The sequence below is a fragment of the Pristiophorus japonicus genome, chromosome 1, assembly GCF_044704955.1.
Source record: "Pristiophorus japonicus isolate sPriJap1 chromosome 1, sPriJap1.hap1, whole genome shotgun sequence".
NCBI classification, from domain to species: domain Eukaryota; kingdom Metazoa; phylum Chordata; class Chondrichthyes; family Pristiophoridae; genus Pristiophorus; species Pristiophorus japonicus.
The window spans coordinates 42,433,859-42,454,814 of NC_091977.1; the positions used below are offsets into that span (position 1 = coordinate 42,433,859).

At 43.8% G+C, this 20,956-nt stretch overlaps 1 protein-coding gene across 1 annotated transcript; it reads right to left on the bottom strand.

Annotated features, from left to right (window-relative positions):
- Positions 1 to 12,741: 12,741 nt before the first annotated feature.
- On the bottom strand, positions 12,742 to 20,643 carry rwdd (RWD domain containing 4). The gene is made up of 6 exons (XM_070897755.1): positions 20,477 to 20,643; positions 18,892 to 18,972; positions 17,229 to 17,338; positions 14,884 to 15,034; positions 14,050 to 14,161; positions 12,742 to 12,812 (listed from the first exon to the last, which is right to left on the bottom strand). Exons 1-6 carry the CDS (start codon positions 20,498 to 20,500, stop codon positions 12,757 to 12,759), a joined length of 534 nt encoding a protein of 177 aa, XP_070753856.1. The 5' UTR covers positions 20,501 to 20,643; the 3' UTR covers positions 12,742 to 12,756.
- Between the last annotated feature and the right edge of the window lie 313 nt (positions 20,644 to 20,956).

The following is a 20,956-nucleotide window of genomic DNA, read 5'->3' on the forward strand; positions in this document are numbered from 1 at the left end:
ATAAGGTTAGAACTAAATATGTAACTTGTACCATAAAAATGGCTATCAGTGAAGCCTCAAGGGATTTCTGTTAGCTGAAATTAGACCGCATTCTTGGAGACTGATACTTGTTGTTTCCCACACACAAGACTAGAAGCAAACTCTGCAGGTGTCTCTAAATCAGCCAGGCCTCAGGACTAAATGTTCTGTTGAAAGTAAGGACAATACGACTCTGTAGCAGGATTGAGATAAGGAGGCTACCCAAACACAGCATCCAAGGGCCTGGACCATGTTACAAGACACACGAGTCATTCCTAGCAACACACCCCTTAACAACACATCTTTTGGCAACACATTAGCCACTTTATGTTTAGAAACTAACTTTATCTATTGGTCTAATTGAATTTATAGTCAATATGATTGGATAGTATGTAACTGTAGTAAACTGTTCGGCGGAGTGAAGTGCCTGGATCCAGTCCCGAGGCTTCCTCCCCGCTGGCGTTAATAAAGGCCGCATTAGCGTTGGAACTGACTCAGTGTTGAGTGATTCTTCTGATAAAACACTAACACTAATAAACCCTTTAAATAACATTTGCCAGTCTATTCTAGCCAATTCACGCCTCAAACCATCGAAGTTACATTTCCTTAAGTTCAGGACCCTAGTTTTTGAATTAACTGTGTCACTCGCCATCTTAATAAAGAATTCTACCATGTTATAGTCACTCTTCCCCAAGGGGCCTCGCACAACAAGATTGCTAATTAGTCCTTTCTCATTACACATCACCCAGTCTAGGATGGCCAGCTCCCTAGTTGGTTCCTCGACATATTGGTCTGGAAAACCATCCCTAATACACTCCAGGAAATTCTCCTCCACTGCATGGCTACCAGTTTGGTTAGCCCAATCAATATGTAGATTAAAGTCTCCCATGATAACTGCTATACCTTTATTGCACACTTCCCTTATTTCTTGTTTGATGCTGTCCCCAACCTCACTACTACAAGTCCCACTAGCTTCTTCTGCCCTTTGGTATTCCGCAGCTCCACCCATACCGATTCCACCTCATCCCAGCTAATGTCCTTCCTTACAATTGTATTCATTTCCTCTTTAACCAGCAACGCCACCCCACCTCCTTTTCCTTTCTGTCTATCCTTCCTAAATGTTGAATACCCCTGGATGTTGAGTTCCCAGCCTTGGTCACCCTGGAGCCGTGTCTCCGTGATAACAATTACATCATACCCGTTAACTGCTATCTGCGCAGTTAATTTGTCCATCTTATTCCGAATACTCCTTGCATTGAGGCACAGAGCCTTCAGGCTCGTCTTTCTAACACACTTTGCCCCTTTAGAATTTTGGTGTAATGTGGCCCTTTTTGCTTTAGGTTTTTCTGCTCTCCACTTTTACTTTTCTTCTTTCTATCTTTTGTTTTTGCCCCCATTCTACTTCCCTCAGTCTCCCTGCATAGGTTCCCATCTCCCTGCCATATTAGTTTAACTCCTCCCCAACAGCACTAGCAAGCACTCCACCTAGGACATTGGTTCCGGTTCTGCCCAAGTGCAGGCCGTCCTGTTTGTATTCGTCCCACCTCCCCCAGAACCAGTTCCAATGTCCCAGGAATTTGAATCCCTCCCTTCTGCACCACTCAAGCCACGTATTCATCTGAGCTATCCTGCGATTCATACTCTGACGAGCATGTAGCACTGGTAGCAATCCTGAGATTACTACTTTTGAGGTCCTACTTTTTAATTTAGCTCCTAGCTCCCTAAATTCATCTTGTAGGATCTCATCCCGTTTTTTACCTATATCGTTGGTACCTATATGCGCCACGAGAACTGGCTGTTCACCCTCCCTTTTCAGAATGCCCTGCACCTGCTCCTTGACCCTTGCATCAGAGAGGCAACATACCATCCTGGAGTCTCTGTTGCGGCCGCAGAAATGCCTATCTATTCCTCCTTACAATTGAATCCCCTATCACTATAGCTCTCCCGCTCTTTTTCCTGCCCTCATGTGCAGCAGAGCCACCCATGGTGCCATGAACTTGGCTGCTGCTGCCCTCCCCTGATGAGTCATCCCCCTCAATAGTACCCAAAGCGGTGTATCTGTTTTGCAGGGGGATGACCGCAGGGGACCCCTGCACTAACTTCCTTGCACTGCTCTTCCTGTTGGTCATCCATTCCCTATCTGGCTGTGTACCCTTTACCTGTGGTAAAACCAACTCGCTAAACGTGCTAGTCACATCATTCTCAGCATCGTGGATGCTCCAGAGTAAATCCACCCGCAGCTCCAGTGTTGCAATGCGGTCCTTCAGGAGCTGCAGGCGGATGCACTTCCTGCACACGTAGTCGTCAGGGACACCGGAAGCGTCCCCGACTTCCCACATAGTACAGGAGGAGCATAACACGTGTCCGAGCTGTCCTGCCATGACTTAACCCTTAGATACACTTAAATTGGCAACAACAATGCTAAAGGTTACTTACTGATATGGAAAAAAAAAGAAAAACTACTTACCAATCACCAGCCAATCACTTACCCCCTTGGCTGTGATGGCACCTATCGATTTCTTTCTACTTCTTTTTTGCCTCCCTGCTGCAGCTGCACCGGCTGGCCTCTCATGAACTCCCCAAACACCCGACTGCTGGGCCTTTATAGGCCACTGCCTCTCGCGAACTCCCCAGACACCCGACTGCTGGGCCTTTATAGGCCGCTGCCTCTCGACGAACTCCCGCCTCTCTCAAACTCCCCAGACACCCGACTGCTGGGCCTTTATAGGCCGCGGCCTCTCGCAAACTCCCCAGACACCTGACTGCTGGGCCTTTATAGGCCGCTGCCTCTCGACGAACTCCCCAGACACTCGACTGCTGGGCCTTTATAGGCCACTGCCTCTCGCGAACTCCCCAGACACCCGACTGCTGGGCCTTTATGGGCCGCTGCCTCTCGACGAACTCCCCAGACACCCGACTGCTGGGCCTTCATAGGCCGCTGCCTCTCGCCAAACTCCCGCCTCTCACCAACTCCCCAAACACTCGACTGCTGGGCCTTTATAGGCCGCTGCCTCTCGCAAACTCCCCAGACACCCGACTGCTGGGCCTTTATAGGCCGCTTCCTCTCGCGAACTCCCCAGACACCCGACTGCTGGGCCTTTATAGGTTGCTGCTGCCTCATAGAAACATAGAAAATAGGTGCAGGAGTAGGCCATTCGGCCCTTCTAGCCTGCACCGCCATTCAATGAGTTCATGGCTGAACATGCAACTTCAGTACCCCATTCCTGCTTTCTCGCCATACCCCTTGATCCCCCTAGTAGTAAGGACTTCATCTAACTCCTTTTTGAATATATTTAGTGAATTGGCCTCAACAACTTTCTGTGGTAGAGAATTCCACAGGTTCACCACTCTCTGGGTGAAGAAGTTTCTCCTCATCTCGGTCCTAAATGGCTTACCCCTTATCCTTAGACTGTGACCCCTGGTTCTGGACTTCCCCAACATTGGGAACATTCTTCCTGCATCTAACCTGTGTAAACCCATCAGAATTTTAAACATTTCTATGAGGTCCCCTCTCATTCTTCTGAACTCCAGTGAATACAAACCCAGTTGATCCAGTCTTTCTTGATAGGTCAGTCCCGCCATCCCGGGAATCAGTCTGGTGAACCTTCGCTGCACTCCCTCAACAGCAAGAATGTCCTTCCTCAGGTTAGACGACCAAAACTGTACACAATACTCCAGGTGTGGCCTCACCAAGGCCCTATACAACTGTAGTAACACTTCCCTGCCCCTGTACCCAAATCCCCTCGCTATGAAGGCCAACATGCCATTTGCTTTCTTAACCGCCTGCTGTACCTGCATGCCAACCTTCAATGACTGATGTACCATGACACCCAGGTCTCGTTGCACCTCCCCTTTTCCTAATCTGTCACCATTCAGATAATATTCTGTCTCTGTTTTTACCACCAAAGTGGATAACCTCACATTTATCCACATTATACTTCATCTGCCATGCATTTGCCCACTCACCTAACCTAGCCAAGTCACTCTGCAGCCTCATAGCATCCTCCTCGCAGCTCACACTGCCACCCAACTTAGTGCCATCCGCAAATTTGGAGATACTACATTTAATCCCCTCGTCTAAATCATTAATATACAGTGTAAACAGCTGGGGCCCCAGCACAGAACTTTGCGGTACCCCACTAGTCACTGCCTGCCATTCTGAAAAGTACCCATTTACTCCTACTCTTTGCTTCCTGTCTGACAACCAGTTCTCAATCCATGTCAGCACACTACCCCCAATCCCATGTGCTTTAACTTTGCACATTAATCTCTTGTGTGGGACCTTGTCGAAAGCCTTCTGAAAGTCCAAATATACCACATCAACTGGTTCTCCCTTGTCCACTCTACTGGAAACATCCTCAAAAAATTCCAGAAGATTTGTCAAGCATGATTTCCCTTTCACAAATCCATGCTGACTTGGACCTATCATGTCACCTCTTTCCAAATGCGCTGCTATGACATCCTTAATAATTGATTCCATCATTTTACCCATTACCGATGTCAGGCTGACTGGTCTGTAATTCCCCGTTTTCTCTCTCCCTCCTTTTTTAAAAAGTGGGGTTACATTGGCTACCCTCCACTCGATAGGAACTGATCCAGAGATCGCCGAACTCCCGCCTCTCACGAACTCCCCAGACACCCGACTGCTGGGCCTTTATAGGCTGCTGCCTCTCGACAAACTACCGCCTCTCATGAACTCCCCGGATACCCGACTGCTGTGCCCTTATAGGCTGCTGCCTCTCGACAAACTCCCGCCTCTCACGAACTCAATCCCTCAATCAACATAATGAAAACAGATTATCTGGCCATTATCACATTGCTGTTTGTAGGAGCTGTGCGTGCAAATTGGCTGCCACATTACAAGAGTGAGTACACTTCAAAAGTACTTCATTGGCTGTAAAGCATTTTGAGATGTTGGGTGGTCATGAAAGGCGCTATATAAATGCAAGACTTTCTTTTTTCCTTTTATCTACAGCCCTAGTTATTCGATTCACCAGGGCACCTGGTCCCATCCCAACAGAACAGCTCCCTCTTTCCCTAATACTGGTGTCAGTGCCCCATGAATCCAAACCCTTCCTCTCCACACTATTCTTTGAGCCACGCATTTAACTCTCTGATCTGCTGGACCGTATGCTAATTTGCACGTGGCTTTGGTAACAATCCGGAGATTATTACCTTTGAGATTCTGCATTTTAATTTGGAACTGTATCATTTCCTAAGGGGTGTGACTACCTCCTGAATCAAAGTGTTCAGATAACTCTCCCTCTCCCTGATGCCCCACAATGTCTGCACCTCAGTCTCCAGCTCAACAACTCTGAGGTGAAGTTTCTTGAGATGCAGGCACTTACTGCAGACATGGTCACCCGGGATGATGATGCTCTACTTGCTGCAGTTGCACACCACTTGCACTGCCATCCCTATATAACCTTTGTCTATTTACTTAATTAGAGTTTATGTACTTAGTTAACCTAAACTATAAGCTAAGTTGAATAAGTACTTGATCTAGTTTAAGTGCTAGGTAGATTAAATATTTACCTGTAATACAAAGTACTACAAGTATTGGAGGCAAAAAGCAAGACCTCCTTCCCTCTTTGCTCTGAATTCCCACTCTCCAAATTCCCAATTTTAACACTCTATTTAGAAGCACTCTGTTTAAGACTACTCTGGCTGTGGGTAACTGTTCCAAGGGGCTGATTTTCATCAAGGCCTCCACCCGCCCAAAGTGCCGCAGATGGCCGCCGAGGTACCGGACGGCACTTTGGGCGGGATATTCATGGCCGAGGTCCCTCGAAGGTCGGCGGGCAGCAAATGGACGATGTACGCCACCAATCTGGGCGGCAGTCGGCGTGAGGTTTCATTATCAGCGGCAGAGTAGTTTGCCGCCCAAGTGCCGCCAAGGATGGAGTCGGGCCCCACAGAGGGTCGAAGACCTGAAAGAAAAACAACAGCAAAAAAAATGTAAAAAGTATCTGAAGACCTTCAGGGACCCCATCCTGGTAAGTCGCTGTTGAAAAAAAAAAATTAAATTGTTCGCTTACCTTTTTTCCCCCAGGTTCTTCATTCTCACCGTCGGAGACAGACCAGCCCCCTTGCAGCCGCCGTCTCCTGCCCACAGGAATCTGGCAGCTCGGCGGGCGGGAGCTCAATTGCGCCACTCGGCCGTCCACTGATGTCAGCGGGTGGTTCCCGGCAGCTCTCCCCTCACGCCCGCTCCAGGCCACCCCGAAAGTGACACTGGACAGATCTTCAGGAGGAATGTTGGCGGCAGCAGGCGGTGAGTGATGAATTTTGGCTCCATACGAGTTTGTGCCCAATCTATTAGATAGCAGTGGAGAGCTTCCCTGGAGAATGGAATTGGCCATCCGCATGGTGAAAGGAACAATGCAAGAGTTTATAATATGCCAGCTACCTTGATGATCTAAATATCAAATTCCAGTACTGTTTACTACATTTATTCATTCGCCAGCTGCTTAATCCTGGTTCACGTGTGAGGGACTTTGGAAGAGCAATGCCGATGTTGAGAGAGGTGCTCCCTCTATGGGAAAAGTCAGTAAAGGCAGAACGCTCCTCCTTTGAACTTGTTCCCCTTTTTTAATCACTAAACCAGTTTGGTTCTGAATCTCACTTGGACCAAAAGAAGTGCATTGTATGCACAGGAGCTTTTAACCATGAAGAAAAATTGGACATGTCTTACACAGCAAACCTTTAATCTAAATGGGACTTTGCAATAATTGAAAACCGAAATACCCTTTGCCCCTTCTCAACATAATTCTGAAGGATAGTGTCAGCTGAAGTTGGCACCCATAGGACTCCATGTCTCTCATATCTCTGATGGATCTCCGTCCCTCTGAAGAACAGTGCAAACCCTGTGTCACTGGATCTGCCGCTCTCCTGTCAGTATAATGGGAGGAGAATGGGAGAATCCCCATGAATTTCATAGTCTTAAGTATTTATCTTTGATTTTCAATGGAAAGATACTGCGGGCAACAGATCAAATAGATGACAGATTCAAAAAGTATAGCAAATAAAACCTTTATTGGCTGTGGAGACATTTATTGAAGTAATTGAGTCAATTTTAAAATGGAGATCAGTGGGTCTTCATACAAATGAAGTTATGGTTCAAAATTTACCTGAAAAAAAAACATAATATACTTTGCAATGAATTTCTGTTTGTGCTCCTTATGCAACATCATAATATGTTGTGCATCCTGTTTAGATTACTAACTTGTAAGCAGAAGAGTCAGGTGTTAGAAAATTACAAGTGAATAAATATTTGAACTATCTAATGAAAGTTGACAGACATGGAACTCCTGGGAGAGTTGCTCAATGAACTGATATTTCAAGGTAACCAAATTAAGATGTAGTCTAAATCTAGTTCACTAATCCAAAATAACCTGGTTCATGATGGCTGATAAAAGGAGAACCTGATACTAATTTGTTTAAATGAAGAAAAAAAACAAACACTTAGTGCTAGGTATAGCAATGACGTATCCTCATCCATGAAGTCAAAGTTGGACATCACTGCTGCAAGTAAAAACTTGCCAATTCTTCGCCCCTCCAAATTTCCCTCAGCATGTGTCAGACGTGGCAGTGGGTAGCACTCTGGCCTTTGAGTCAGAAGCTTGTGGTTTCAAGTCCCTCTCCAGAGACTTGAGCACAAAAATCTAGGCTGACACTCGAGTGCAGTGCTGAGGGAGTGCTGCGCTGTTGGAGGTGTCGTCTTTCAGATGAGACATTAGAGCAAACAGAGCCTCAGTTTATCAGGTGGATGTAAAAGATTCCATGGCACTATTTTGAAGAGGTGCAGGGAAGTTATCGTGGTTCTGGGAGGGAGGGGAAAGGAAGGGGAGAGAGGAGTGCGGGAAATAGGATGGACACGGTCGAGGGCCATGTCAACCACAGTAGAGAGGAATCCTCTATGATAGGGTTCCCCTTGTCCTCACCTTTCACCCATCAGCCTCCACATTCAACAGATCATCCTCCACCATTTCTGCCACCTCCAGCATGATCCCACCATCAAACATATCTTCCCCTCCCCCTCCCTTTTCAGCATTCCGAAGGAACCGCTCCCTTCACGACACCCTGGTCCACTCCTCAATCCCCCCCCCAGCACCCCTTCCCCTCCCCTCGATACCTTCCCATGCAAGCACAGGAGATGCAACACCTGCCCTTTTACCTCCTCCCTTCCCACTGTCCAGGTCCCCAAACTCTTTTTCCAGCTGAAACAGCAATTTACTTGTACTTGTTACAATCTAGTATACTGTATTCACTGCTCACGATGCAGTCTCCTCTACATTGGGGAGACCAAACGCAGATTGGATGACCGCTTTGCAGAATACCTCCGTTCAGTTCGTAAACGTGACCGAGCTTCTGGTCACCTGTCACTTTAATTCTCCGCTCTACTCCCACTCTGATCTCTCCGTCCTTGGCTTCGTACTGTTCAAATGAAGCTCCATGCAAGCTCAAGGAACAGCATCGCATCTTTTGTTTAGGCACTTTACAGCCTTCTGGACTCAGCATCAAGTTCAATAACTTCAAACCATAACCTCGGCCTCTATTTTTTTCTCTTTTTCCCCCTGTTTTTTCCTCTTTCCCACAGCAGCTGATGTTGATTCTGCCATCTCCATTTACACCCTATCCAGACTCATCTTTTGTTTCTTAACTTGTCCCATTACCACCTCCTTTTGCCTTACACCATCATCCCTTTTGTCTCAATCTCTTCTGCCTTCCATCCTATCACAGACCTTCCCTTTTATTCTTTCCTCCCCCCACCCTCTTTCCCTGCCCCGACACTTGCTTAAAAACCTGTTTCATCTCCAACTTTATCTGACTAAGGATCATCGACCTAAAACATTAACTCTCTATTTCTCACTCTCCAGTCATCCTCAGTGTCCTGGCCAATATTCATCTCTCAATCAACATAACAAATGATTATCTGGTCATTGTCACATTGCTGTTTGTGGAGCTATACATTTGCCGTGTATCTGAACAGTCTTGGTTTGCTTTTTCAAAAAGCGTGGGAGCATTGTACCGATAGCTTTAGTGACCTCGCCACTAAGATCTGTCTCCATATCTTTCCACATAATCCACATCAACCTACTGTCTGCTAAATCTCCACTTCACAAATGAATGCATTAAACTGCATTTGCCATTTCTCTGCCCACTGATCAAGCTTGTAAAAAATCCTTTTGAACTTAAGCACATTGATATTCACCATTTGCTACTGCTCCCAAAATGGCATGGTTTTAAAATTTGACTTTGCGGACACAATTCCATCCTATAAATCATTTATAAAAATTATAGACGACAGCAGCCCCAACACTGAACCTTGCGGCACTCCCCTGGTAACCGGCTGCCAACCAGATGGATGGCCATGCACTGTCGACCAATTATTTTTCCATCTGACCCATGGGCTTGAACCTTATATAACAGACCATTATGTGGGACAGTGTCAAATACTATTCTGAAATCCAGGTAGCTAACATCCAGGGTCTCTCCCTTACTGCACTGATCATGGATGCACGATATGGGAAAATTTCCTGCTTTATAATAAAAGAGTCCACATGATAACAAATATTAAAAGCTTTATTAAAATCCTGACTATTTCCAGAATCCTGAATATTTCCAGTTGATTTTCCTCATGATAAGACAGGATATCAAAAAGGGGCAGGGGGGAGGAAAAGAGGCACCGTCCATTATGCTGTCTTGCCCTTGTTAAATTGGCAAAACAGTTAGCATGATTGCAGATAGTTCACCATCCTAACCATGCTGCTCAGGAAAATATTGAGCCATGGCTTTATAATTAAAAAAACATTACTTTAACAGAAGTATACTCCACTAGAAATATGTGCACTGAAGCAATCTGTTACTGTGTTTTCAACTTAGCTCAATTTATTCTGTTTATTTTGCTTTGTAAATAGACAGATCCATTGAGATGACAGATTTAGTGCAAAGTTTGCCGTTGTAATATGCAGCTAGTTTGTAGAGTTAAAAAAAAAACACAATGATTTCATACCAAACAGATGCTGTAATTTTACCAAGGAGGTTTTCCACACAAACATGGGAAATGAATGTGTTCCAGCAAAATAAATCTGTTATTCTAGGTTCATTCCAGTCCACAAACTTGGGTTACTCATCATCCTTGCAGCCAGTTTTGCTCAACTGCAAATGGGGAAAAAAAAAAGATATTAGTAAATGAAAGCACAACATTATAGAAGTTTGAGAATAAGTTTCCAAAACTACTTTTACTACCTTTCTAGATGCAACTCAATTTTCAGAAGCTAAAATACTGAATTTGCTAGACATAACCTCCTTTTCATCAACCTCTTGGCTTGAAATTATTGCTAATCTTGAACTTCCTTCATGCACTCTCAGACCCTCTGTTTTTAATCAGCAGTGCCCTCCTTTGCATTCCACAAACTTAGTGATTCTAACTTGCTTAATAGGGAAGTGCAGCTACATGAAGGGAGGACAGAAGATTGGGAAGCTTTTAAAAGCCAGCAAAGAATGACTAAAAAAAATGATTAAGAAAGGGAAGATAGACTATGAAAGTAAACTAGCACGAAATAGAAAAATAGATAGCAAGAGTTTCGACAGGTATATAAAAAGGAAAAAAAAAAAAGAGTGGCTAAAGTAAATGTTGGTCCCTTAGAGGACAAGATTGGGGAATTAGTAATGGGGAACATGGAGATGGCAGAAACTCTGAATAAATATTTTGCATCAGTCTTTACGGTAGAGGACACTAAAAATATCCCAACAGTGGATAGTCAAGGGGCTACAGGGGGAGAGGAACTTAACACAATCACAATCACTAAGGAGGTGGTACTCGGTAAGATAATGGGACTAAAGGCAGATAAATCCTCGGGTTTTAAGAGAAGTAGCGGCAGGGATAGTGGAGGCATTGGTTGTAATTTACCAAAATTCCCTGGATTCTGGAGAGATCCCAGCAGATTGGAAAATTGCAAATGTAACACACCTATTTAAAAAAAGGAGGCAACCAAGTTTGCTGACGGTACAAAGATGGGAGGAAAAGCAATGTGTATGGAGGACACAAAAAATCTGCAAAAGGACATAGACAGGCTAAGTGAGTGGGCAAAAATTTGGCAGGTGGAGTATAATGTTGGAAAGTGTGAGGTCATGCACTTTGGCAGAAAAAAAATCAAAGAGCAAGTTATTTTTTAAATGGAGAAAGATTGCAAAGTGCCACAGTACAACAGGACCTGGGAGTCCTGGTGCATGGAACACAAAAGGATAGTATGCAGGTACAGCAAGTGATCAGAAAGGCCAATGGAATCGTGGTCTTTATTGCAAAGGGGATGGAGTATAAAAGCAGGGCAGTCTTGCTACAGTTATACAAAATATTACTGAGGCCACACCTGGAATACTGCATGCAGTTTTGGTTTCCATACAAAAGGATATACTTGCTTTGGAGGCAGTTCAGAGAAGGTTCACTAGGTTGATTCTGGAGATGAGGGTGTTGACTCATGAGGAAAGGTTGAGTAGGTTGGGCCTCTACTCACTGGAATTCAGAAGAATGAGAGGTGCATATCGAAATGTATAAGATTGAGGGGGATGCAGAGAGGATGTTTCCACTGATGGGAGAGATTGGAACTACTGGGCATAATCTTAGAATAAGGGGCAGCCCATTTAAAACTGAGATGAGGAGGAATTTCTTCTGAGGGTTCTAAACCTATGGAATTCACTGCCTCAGAGAGCTATGGAAGCTGGGTCATTGAATAAATTTAAAACAGAAATAGACAGTTTCTTAACCGATAAGGGAATAAGGGGTTATGGGGAGCTGGCAGGGAAGTGGACCCGAGTCCATGATCGGATAAGCCATGATCGTATTAAATAGCGGAGCAGGCTATATGGCGTACTCCTGCTCCTATTTCTTAAGTTCTTATTATGTTCGGATAAAAGCGCAGAGAGGTTGGAGCATGGGACTAGGGAGTTTCGGTGTAAGATAAAGTCACTGAGGATAAGGAATGACTTCACATGGAGTTGATGCGAAGTGGGGGTTGGGGGGTGGTGAGGAGTAAAAGGAGAAAATAAAATGACTCAAGTAGGACTTGGGGATAAATGCGAAAGAGGTTTGGGTAGGGCAAGTGACAGAATGCATAGCCAGGCAGGGAGGCTTTGGTGAGGTGGGAAGGAATTGCCACCTGTAAGCCATAGGGAGAGGTGCATTGCAATTGGGGACTCAAATCACACCTCTGGTGGGTTTCATTCAAGTTAGAAATAGGCAATCTGATAGTTTAGCCAGCCTTCACCACAAAGCATGTCAAATTTCACCAGGTAGGGTATGGCCTATGCACAGGAAATTCACATTCAACTGGGTACATCCTACAGTCAGCTCAGTTAATGCAATCTGTAGGTGTAACAGCTTGCACAGGCCAAATTACTGTAGTGGGAAAAGTTTTAAAACCAAAAAAAACTTACATGCTGTATACGCAGAAACGAAGTCATCCATCAAGCATCAGCAGATTTAATTTGAGAAAGTGGAAAAAAATTATTAATAATTGAAATGCTTGAAATGAATTTACAAATCCAACACTGTAGCCTTTTTGGGCAAGAGCATTTAGTTTACATCTTTCAAAATAACTACAACTGTGATCACATCCAATACATTTTCTGTACATTAAAATACATTCAGACAGCTGCCATCTCATTCTACGTTCAGCTGTGAACATGGTCATTATGCTCCTCAAATTCTTGAGCTTATTAAAAAAAAAATCGAAGTTATACCTTAACGACATCCACCCAATTCCATCCTCGTGGCAGTTCCCCTCGGTTATCTAATGGAGAAATCAAAAACAGCAGAACTAGAAAGAGGAGCATTTGTTTCTTTCACATTCATTTCTTCCCACTCCTTCTTCCTGGGCTCTGGTCCCATGATTCCAGTCAGCTTTTGGCTATGACTTACATGCAAGCCTTCGATAGTGAGTGTCAGCAAGCTATTTGACTTTGGGAGCATCAAAACCAAGGCCAATCCCGGTTTCAACCAACATCCACTTTGCCCTCGGGGATCAACAATCAGGAGTGGGGACCTTGGTCCAATTCGCCTTCCCAAACACAACCACACAAATTCAACTGTAGAGCTCTTAATGATAGGTATAATAGGCAAAGGCAATTACAATGGATGGGAAGTTGTTTCTCAAAGAGACAAACAATGGACAATTCGTTAGTCATAAGAACACAAGAATTGGGAGCAGGAGTAGGCCTCGAGCCTGCTCTGTCATTCAAGAAGATCATGGCTGATCTTCTACCTCAACACCTTGCTGCACACTATATCCATAATCCCTTGATGTTTAGCTATTCAGAGAGATGCTTAACATGATGCTGGAAATCTTGTGATCTTTGAGGGGCTTTAAAAAAAGAATACAGACAAAGGGGAAAATTAAGCAGCAACATGCTGCTAGAGAAGAGCTCATTCTCTGATTCGGCAGAGTCCATGCTTTTATGTAAAGGGCCTGAAGTGGGCGAGTAGACTTATGTTCTTTATTTTGCAAGAGCGACAGATGACCATTATACTCGTACATTTGCCTACTGCAGAATGAAAATGCACGAAACAAAGCCCGCAATGCCTCGACTAGTGTTAACTCAGATCACCTTTCGGAGAGATTGACAGAGCACACATGCATAAGACACATGGATCCAGCCCAGAACACACAAGAATGTTGTTGTTATACCTGTACTCGAAGTTCCTACAACCACACACTAGCAGATATAGGGCAGTGGGAGACAGCTTCTGTAAGAGCAGCTGGCACCACTGAACCTAAATTGATTTTTGCAGCAGACCCTGAATTTGTAATAGGAAGGGCGTGCTGTGTTACTTGTGTGTGTCACAAGATAATTGTAAGTGTGGAGACATGGTACATTAGACAGCGGAATACTCTACATCAAAACATCTTCTCCCACCTCTGTTTGCCTTGCTGAAGAAGCAAAGAGACAAGCTTCAAATAGACCAAGCTTCATTCATTTGGATGCACACAACAGTTACTAATTTTAACTCTTCACAGCAATATTCCAAACCTGTCTTATCAGCTAACTTCTTCTTTTGGGATTTTGACAGCTGTTCTTTTTTCTCCTTTTTCTTAGCCACAGAAGTATTAGACATTACAGTATTTTCATTCATTGATGCGCTCTGCAGGAAACCAAAAAACACATTTTTATAAATCCATTAGATTAAGCATTTTCAGCCCTTTCTGTAACAAGTACATATGGCTACAATAATAGTTCCTCCATAGTCAAAGGAAGTATCTCATCCCTGGAAATGGCTGACTGAATATCAAGCACGAGCTCAAGTTATTCATAAAAGATCCTGTGGCACTTTTTAAAGAAGAAGTGATGGGGAATTCTGTTCCTGTCTAACATCTATCTTTCAACAAACAACCCTAAAAACAGATCTTATACTTTACCTCAATATTGTTTATGGGACTTTGCTGTGTGCAAATTGGCTGCTGCGTTATAACAGTGACCCCACTTCAAAAGTATTCCATTGGTTGTGAAGCGCTTTGGGGCATCCAGAGGTCGAGAAAGGCGCTATATAATTGCAAGTTTGTTTGTTCATGTTAAAACACCAGCTAACTTGGTTTTTAACCTGCTCCTGGAAGAAGAGACTGACAAGTGGCCACACACGATTCAAAAGTTTTAAAAAACTTGGAAGGTATTTTACAAAACAAATTAAATTTCAGTATCAATTCTATTATGAACATGAATGCACAATATAAATTCCTTATAATGCAGCTGAAGAGTCACATTTTAAAATTATTAAATCCACGATGCAACATTTAAGGAGAAACAGAACGTTGTCAGGAATTGAGTGTTTCTTAAAGCTAGAGCATTCTTTTTAATAATCAGACTTACCACTGCAGTAACTACTGGGCGGTGGTTTTCCATGAGCTGCTCATGGTTCTCTTTCGCCCATTCAAACAGTGTGTACATCATGGCAGTCCCTAGGTTTGCTTCAACCTGTTCCTGCAGCTTGGCTATTATATTCTGCTTCACTGAAGAAGAACTGAAGAGCACACAAAATGTACATCAATACAAGATGTAACCAGATGGTTTACTAAATTGAGTAACCAAACATTGCTAAAATTGTAGTCATAACTATTACTGAAAAATGATCCAATACCTTGTGCCAGTTGGAACTTTCAAACCCTAGTATACACAAAGTATTAAGCTAAACATGTGGCATTAAACGTTTCCCACTTTACAACAAAGAGCTAAAAGTACTGCATTGGCTGTAAAGCACTTTGAGCCATCCGGTGGTCGTGAAAGGCGCTATAGTAATGCAAGTTTTTCTTTCAAGTCTTTCTTTTATTAACATAGAACAACGAGTAATTTGACCAGCCAGGGCTGGGGAAGGGGAAGAAAACCAGATTTGTAATGAAAATTTTATGGCCAGCTGTTTGATCATGCTGCATTGTACATGGGGTAAAAGTGTGGGAATTGAGTTATTCATAGAACCATAGAAATTTACAGTATGGAAGGAGGCCATTTCGGCCCATCATGTCTGGGCCAGCCAGCCAAACAAGAGCTATCCAGCCGAATTCCACTTTCCAGCTCTTGGTCCGTAGCCCTGTAGGTTACAGCACTTCAAGTGCACATCCAAGTATCTTTTAAATGTGGTGAGGGTTCCTGCCTCTACCACCCTTTCAGGCAGTGAGTTCCAGACCCCCACCAGCCTCTGGGTGAAGAAATTTCCCATCTAAATCTCCCCCCAATTACTTTAAATCTATGCCCCCTGGTTGTTGACCCCTCTGCCATGGAAGTAGACACTTCCTATTCACTCTATCCAGGCCCCTCAATTTTATACACCTCAAATCAGGTCTCCCCATAGCCTCCGCTGTTCCAAAGAAAACAGACCCAGCATCTCTAATCTTTTCTCATAGCCAAAATTCTCCAGTCCAGGCAACATTCTTGTAAATCACCTCTACACCCCTTCGAGTACTATCACATCTTTCCTGTAATGTGTGACCAGAACTGCACACTGTACTCCAGCTGCGGCTTAACCAGTGTTTTACACAGGTCAAGCATAACCTCCTTGCTCTTGTATTCTACGCCTCGACTAATAAAGGCAAGTATTCCATACGCCTTCTTAACAACCTTATCTATCTGGCCTGCTACCTTCAGGGTTCTGTGGACCTGCACTCCAAGGTCCCTTTGTTCCTCTACACTTTTCAGTGGCGTACCATTTAATGTGTATTCCCTTGCCTTGTTAGACCTCCCAAATGCATTACCTCACACTTATCTGGATTGAATTGAATTTGCCACTGTTCTGCCCACCTGACCAACAAATTGATATCTTCCCGCAGTCCGCAGCTTTTTTCACAAGCAACCGCACAGCCTATGTTAGTGTCATCTGCAAACTTCTTAAATCATTTAAGTCCAAGTTATTGATTATATACCACAAAAAGCAAGGGACCCAGCACTGAGCCCTACGGAATCCCACTGGATACAGCCTTCCAGTCACAAAAACACCCATCAACCATTACCCTTTGCTTCCTGCCTCTGAGCCAATTTTGGATCCAAATTGCCACTTTGCCCTGGATCCCATGGGCTATTAATTTTGTCACCAGTCTACCATGTGGGACCTTAGCGAAAGCTTTGCTAAAATCCATATACACTACATCATACGCATCGCCTTCATCGACCCTCCTGATTACCTCCTCGAAAAATTCAATCAAGTTAATCAGACACGAACTTCCCTTGACAGACCTATACTGACTGTCCTTGATTAATCAATGTCTTTCAAAATGAAGATTTATCCTGTCCTTTAGGACTTTTTCCAATAATTTTCCCACCACCAAAGTTAGGCTAACTGGTCTGTAATTACTCGGTCTATTCCTTTCTCCCTTTTTAAACAAAGGTACATTAGCAGTCTTCTATTAGCTCTCCAGTTTTTATTAACTTCTCTGCATAGCCTGATGCTGGGGTCATTTCTGAGATAATCATATGGTACATCAGAAATAGCTCCACAAAGTCAGATCATTATCACATTGCTGTTTGCAGAATCAAACTGAAGGAGACCACTTACCCAAAGGTGTGTGTATTTTTAGGTACAGAAATCTTAAATACAGAGCATTTGTATTCAACGATTACAGTTAGATTTTAATTCACAAAACAATTAATGACAGATACCTTTAAAACTGAAAGGAGGATAAAAACATTATCCAGCATTCTCTGCTAAATAGGATTGGAACTCTTACATGCGATTGTTGAAGAATGCATTCAATGATATGTTTGGGGCCAGTTCTGGATACATTTCAGGCCATGTAATTTCTAGCAGGAAGGCTTTCGGGTCACCAAGGTTACCTATCTAAAATGAAACAGAAAAAAAAATAGAAAAAGGTCAAATGTAGTATTGGCACAATAAATACAAGAGTTAGCAATTGTGGAGACGATTGAATGCATCAGAGAAACCTTCAACAATCGGCTCAGGTCATTTCCCCGCATAATTACCCCTTAGGTCAAAAGATTGCACCTGACTTCCCTTCTTAGTCTTGGCTTCTTAAGGAAACACTGGGGACCGGGGTGAATGACACTGCCACCCAAGCGGAAACCTAGTGGAGCAGATCAGCTGCATGTTGTCGACCCCGCCCAGTCGATTTTCAATCCACAACGGGATGAGAATCATTCTAGTTTTACAATAGGTGAGTGATCTGCTCCACCAGATTACCACCCTGGTGACAATGCTCAAATTTATCCCCAGTGTGTCTCAAACAGTTATGGCAAATTACCATGGAAATTTGCCAAACATTTTTTAAATATAGGTTTTGTGAAAGAACCAATACTACAATAAAACTGCACAACACTTCTAAGGGTCAGCTGTATCTTCCTCTTCTATCTCTCACAACCCTACTTCAAGATCAATCTGATGACAAATACATGAATATTGTGCATTTTGGTTTCCTTTAATTCAGATCATCATTGCGCATGTGGATGCTACAGGGAAACTCTGCTGGTGCAACTGAGTCAATTTCTAATGCATCTACCCTATTCACTTAGAATCCTAAAAAGGTAAAATAGTTTGAACTACAGGACTGATGGTTGAAAAGTGAAAAATTAGCAAAAATGATGGCCCAAAATTTGGAGTCAGCGACAGCCATCACCACTGACAAAGAAAGCTGCCCACAACGATCTTGATCTCTGTGGCAAAAACATTAGCTTTCTCGACCTTAATTTAATTGTAGCATTGTCAAAAGAGCATCACTATCATACAGCACCAAAGATGTCATCAAGCTAAGCAGCCAATCACATTGATGAAGTCTCATGGACAACAAACCAGGAAATAAAAAGCACTGATTATCATTCACTTTTAAAAAAATGTTAGAGTATTAAAAAATAGGGACATACACATGGGGTTAAGGTAGAAGTTGAAATATCAAACAAACGATACATATTTTATTTTAAAAATCTTAGTAATTTTTATTATAATGCAGATATTTGACATTCCAAAAATATAAGTGTTTTTTCTGGGCAGACCTGTTCTTCAGCAGTCAATACATCGATAAAACCACATTACGCCTCATTGAACAAGGTGTAGTTTTTTTATGGGGTGTTTAACAACAATATTAGAGTGGAAAATGGGGGTTTTTCATCAGTTCAAGTGATTTCAGTGATTGCAGCTTATGGGGAGTTCCATAGTGAAGCTGTGGCAGAACAGGGAATGACTGACCACAATTTCAGGAATTCCATGTGTATCTGTACATGCACTCAATCCTGAAGTTATGGTCAGTGTTCAAGGGGTAATGACAGTAAACGCTGACAGTTTCACTGTCATTACTACCACAACATACAGGCCATTAACTTAGTCACTGCAAACTCATGTTCACCAATTGTATTTATACTAAATGACTTACTGTAACTCACCCTATATTGAAAAGATGCTGGACTGAGTTCCTTAAAACATTCATCTCCTTCATAAATGGAGCGTAAAGCTTCAAGCTCCATCTGAAAAAAAACAAAGCTGGTTACAGTATTGTTAAAGCAGAGAGGAAAGCACTTTTTTTTTATTTTTTTAAAAGAGATGTTTTTACACCTGTATGATCATATACCCAGATTAGATGATTCAGATGAAGTTTGATCTGTATTTAACAAACATTGGAACAAACAAGTTCATAAGTTCTGACAAAGGGTCAACAACCTGAAATGTTAACTCTGTTTCTCTCTCCACAGTTGCTGCCTGACCTGCAATGTATTTCCAACATTTTCTGTATTTATTTCAGATTTCCAGAATCTACAGTATTTTGCTTTTGTCATAAGGTTCATGGATGTAAAACAGTAGATTTTCTATAAAGCCCTCAAATATAGAATGTGGTTTTATGGGTCCTTCATGGCAAGAATAGTACAAGGATAATATAGAAAATCAAAGAAGAGCTAAATTAACACAATTTTCATGTAATCAAACTCATTTTTGATGGGGTTTCAAAAGTTGAAGATACAAATCACCATCTCAAAGGCAATTAGGGATGGGTAATAAATGCTGGCCTTGCCAACACCCACATCCCAGGAAGAAATAAAAAAAGACATTTACCATAAAAGTTCATTAAAAAAAGTGTCATTCATGGGATGTGTGCGTCCCTGAAATTGAATTGGTGTGACTCAATGGTAGCCTGTGCATTTTTTAATTTGTTCCTGGGATATGGGAGTCACTGGCGAGGTCAGCATTTATTGCCCATCCCCAATTGCCCTCGAGAAGGTGGTGAGCTCCCTTCTTGAACCACTGCAGTCCATGAGGTGAAGGTACATCAACAGTGCTGTTAGGGAGGGAGTTCCAGGATTTTGACCCCACAACAATGAAGAAACACCGATATATTTCCATTGATACGATAATAAACTCGGATTGACTCGGAGTGCAGTAAATTTGATGGGTCACATTGACATTATTTAATTCCAAACTTTATATTCTTCACTTCCCCAGAATCAGTGTTTGTACTGAAACCATATAAAGAACCACCCCAATGCTCCTCCTCCTCCTCTGTACCCTGCTGTCAAGAGTGGTCAGTGTGCTGGCCCTGCTCTGCATGGTAAGGGAATAAGAAAGCCTCGACATTCACAGAGCTGGCAGGTGCCCAGCAGCTTCAGCATTGGCGGACCATTACCGGGACCATTAGTTTACGGGGTCTGAATGACCGTTGTTCGGGGGTCGGTGATGTTCAACCATTGTCACATCCCCTGCGGCCGCCCCTGGGCTACAATGAAGCCGCCCCAGGCATAGCAAGGCAGGGCAAGGCAGAGCCGCGAGTTCCTGCCCCTCACAGCCGTCATTTTGCGCCTGCAGCTCCACCGCATCCTGGAGAAAGCACCAGCACCACCGACAGCCGGGCCCCAGCCTCCGGTCCGGGGGTGAGGGTGAGGAAGACTCCTGGACAACAAGCGGCCTGGCCTTGGGCCTGGGCCTGGGCCTGGGCCTGTCCTGGCGGCCGCAGCCCGGGCCACGCTCCGCAGCGCTCACCGTCTGGTCCTCGTTGGCCGCCATCGCAGTTAGCCGGGAGGTTTCACACCGGCTGCCTTTTAAAGCCGAGCGGCTTCCATCCAGCCCCGGACTCCACTCCACGCCACGCCGGGGACCATCCACCGCCTGCCCTGTTGCTCCTCTCCCTCCCTCAGCCGGCCTGACCTCTCACTCTCACCCTCTGACCTCTCTCTGATCGCGGCACCATTGGTCCTGGCGTTAGAACACGTCGACCAATCAGCTGCTGTTGGCGCCTCTAACGGTCACGTGTGTCACTTTATTGTTAAAGTGCCAGCCTGGCCTTTTTTTAATTGGAGACGGGAACAGACAATTGTCGAGTTCTTTTGAGCACATAAATCTAGGCTGTGACACTCCCAAAACTGCTCCTGGGCATGGCCAAGGTGGCCATTAACCAGGCAGCGGGCGGTCGATGGGGTCGTTCAGCGCGACTGCCTGCCTCTCTTCCGCGATTACATCCGA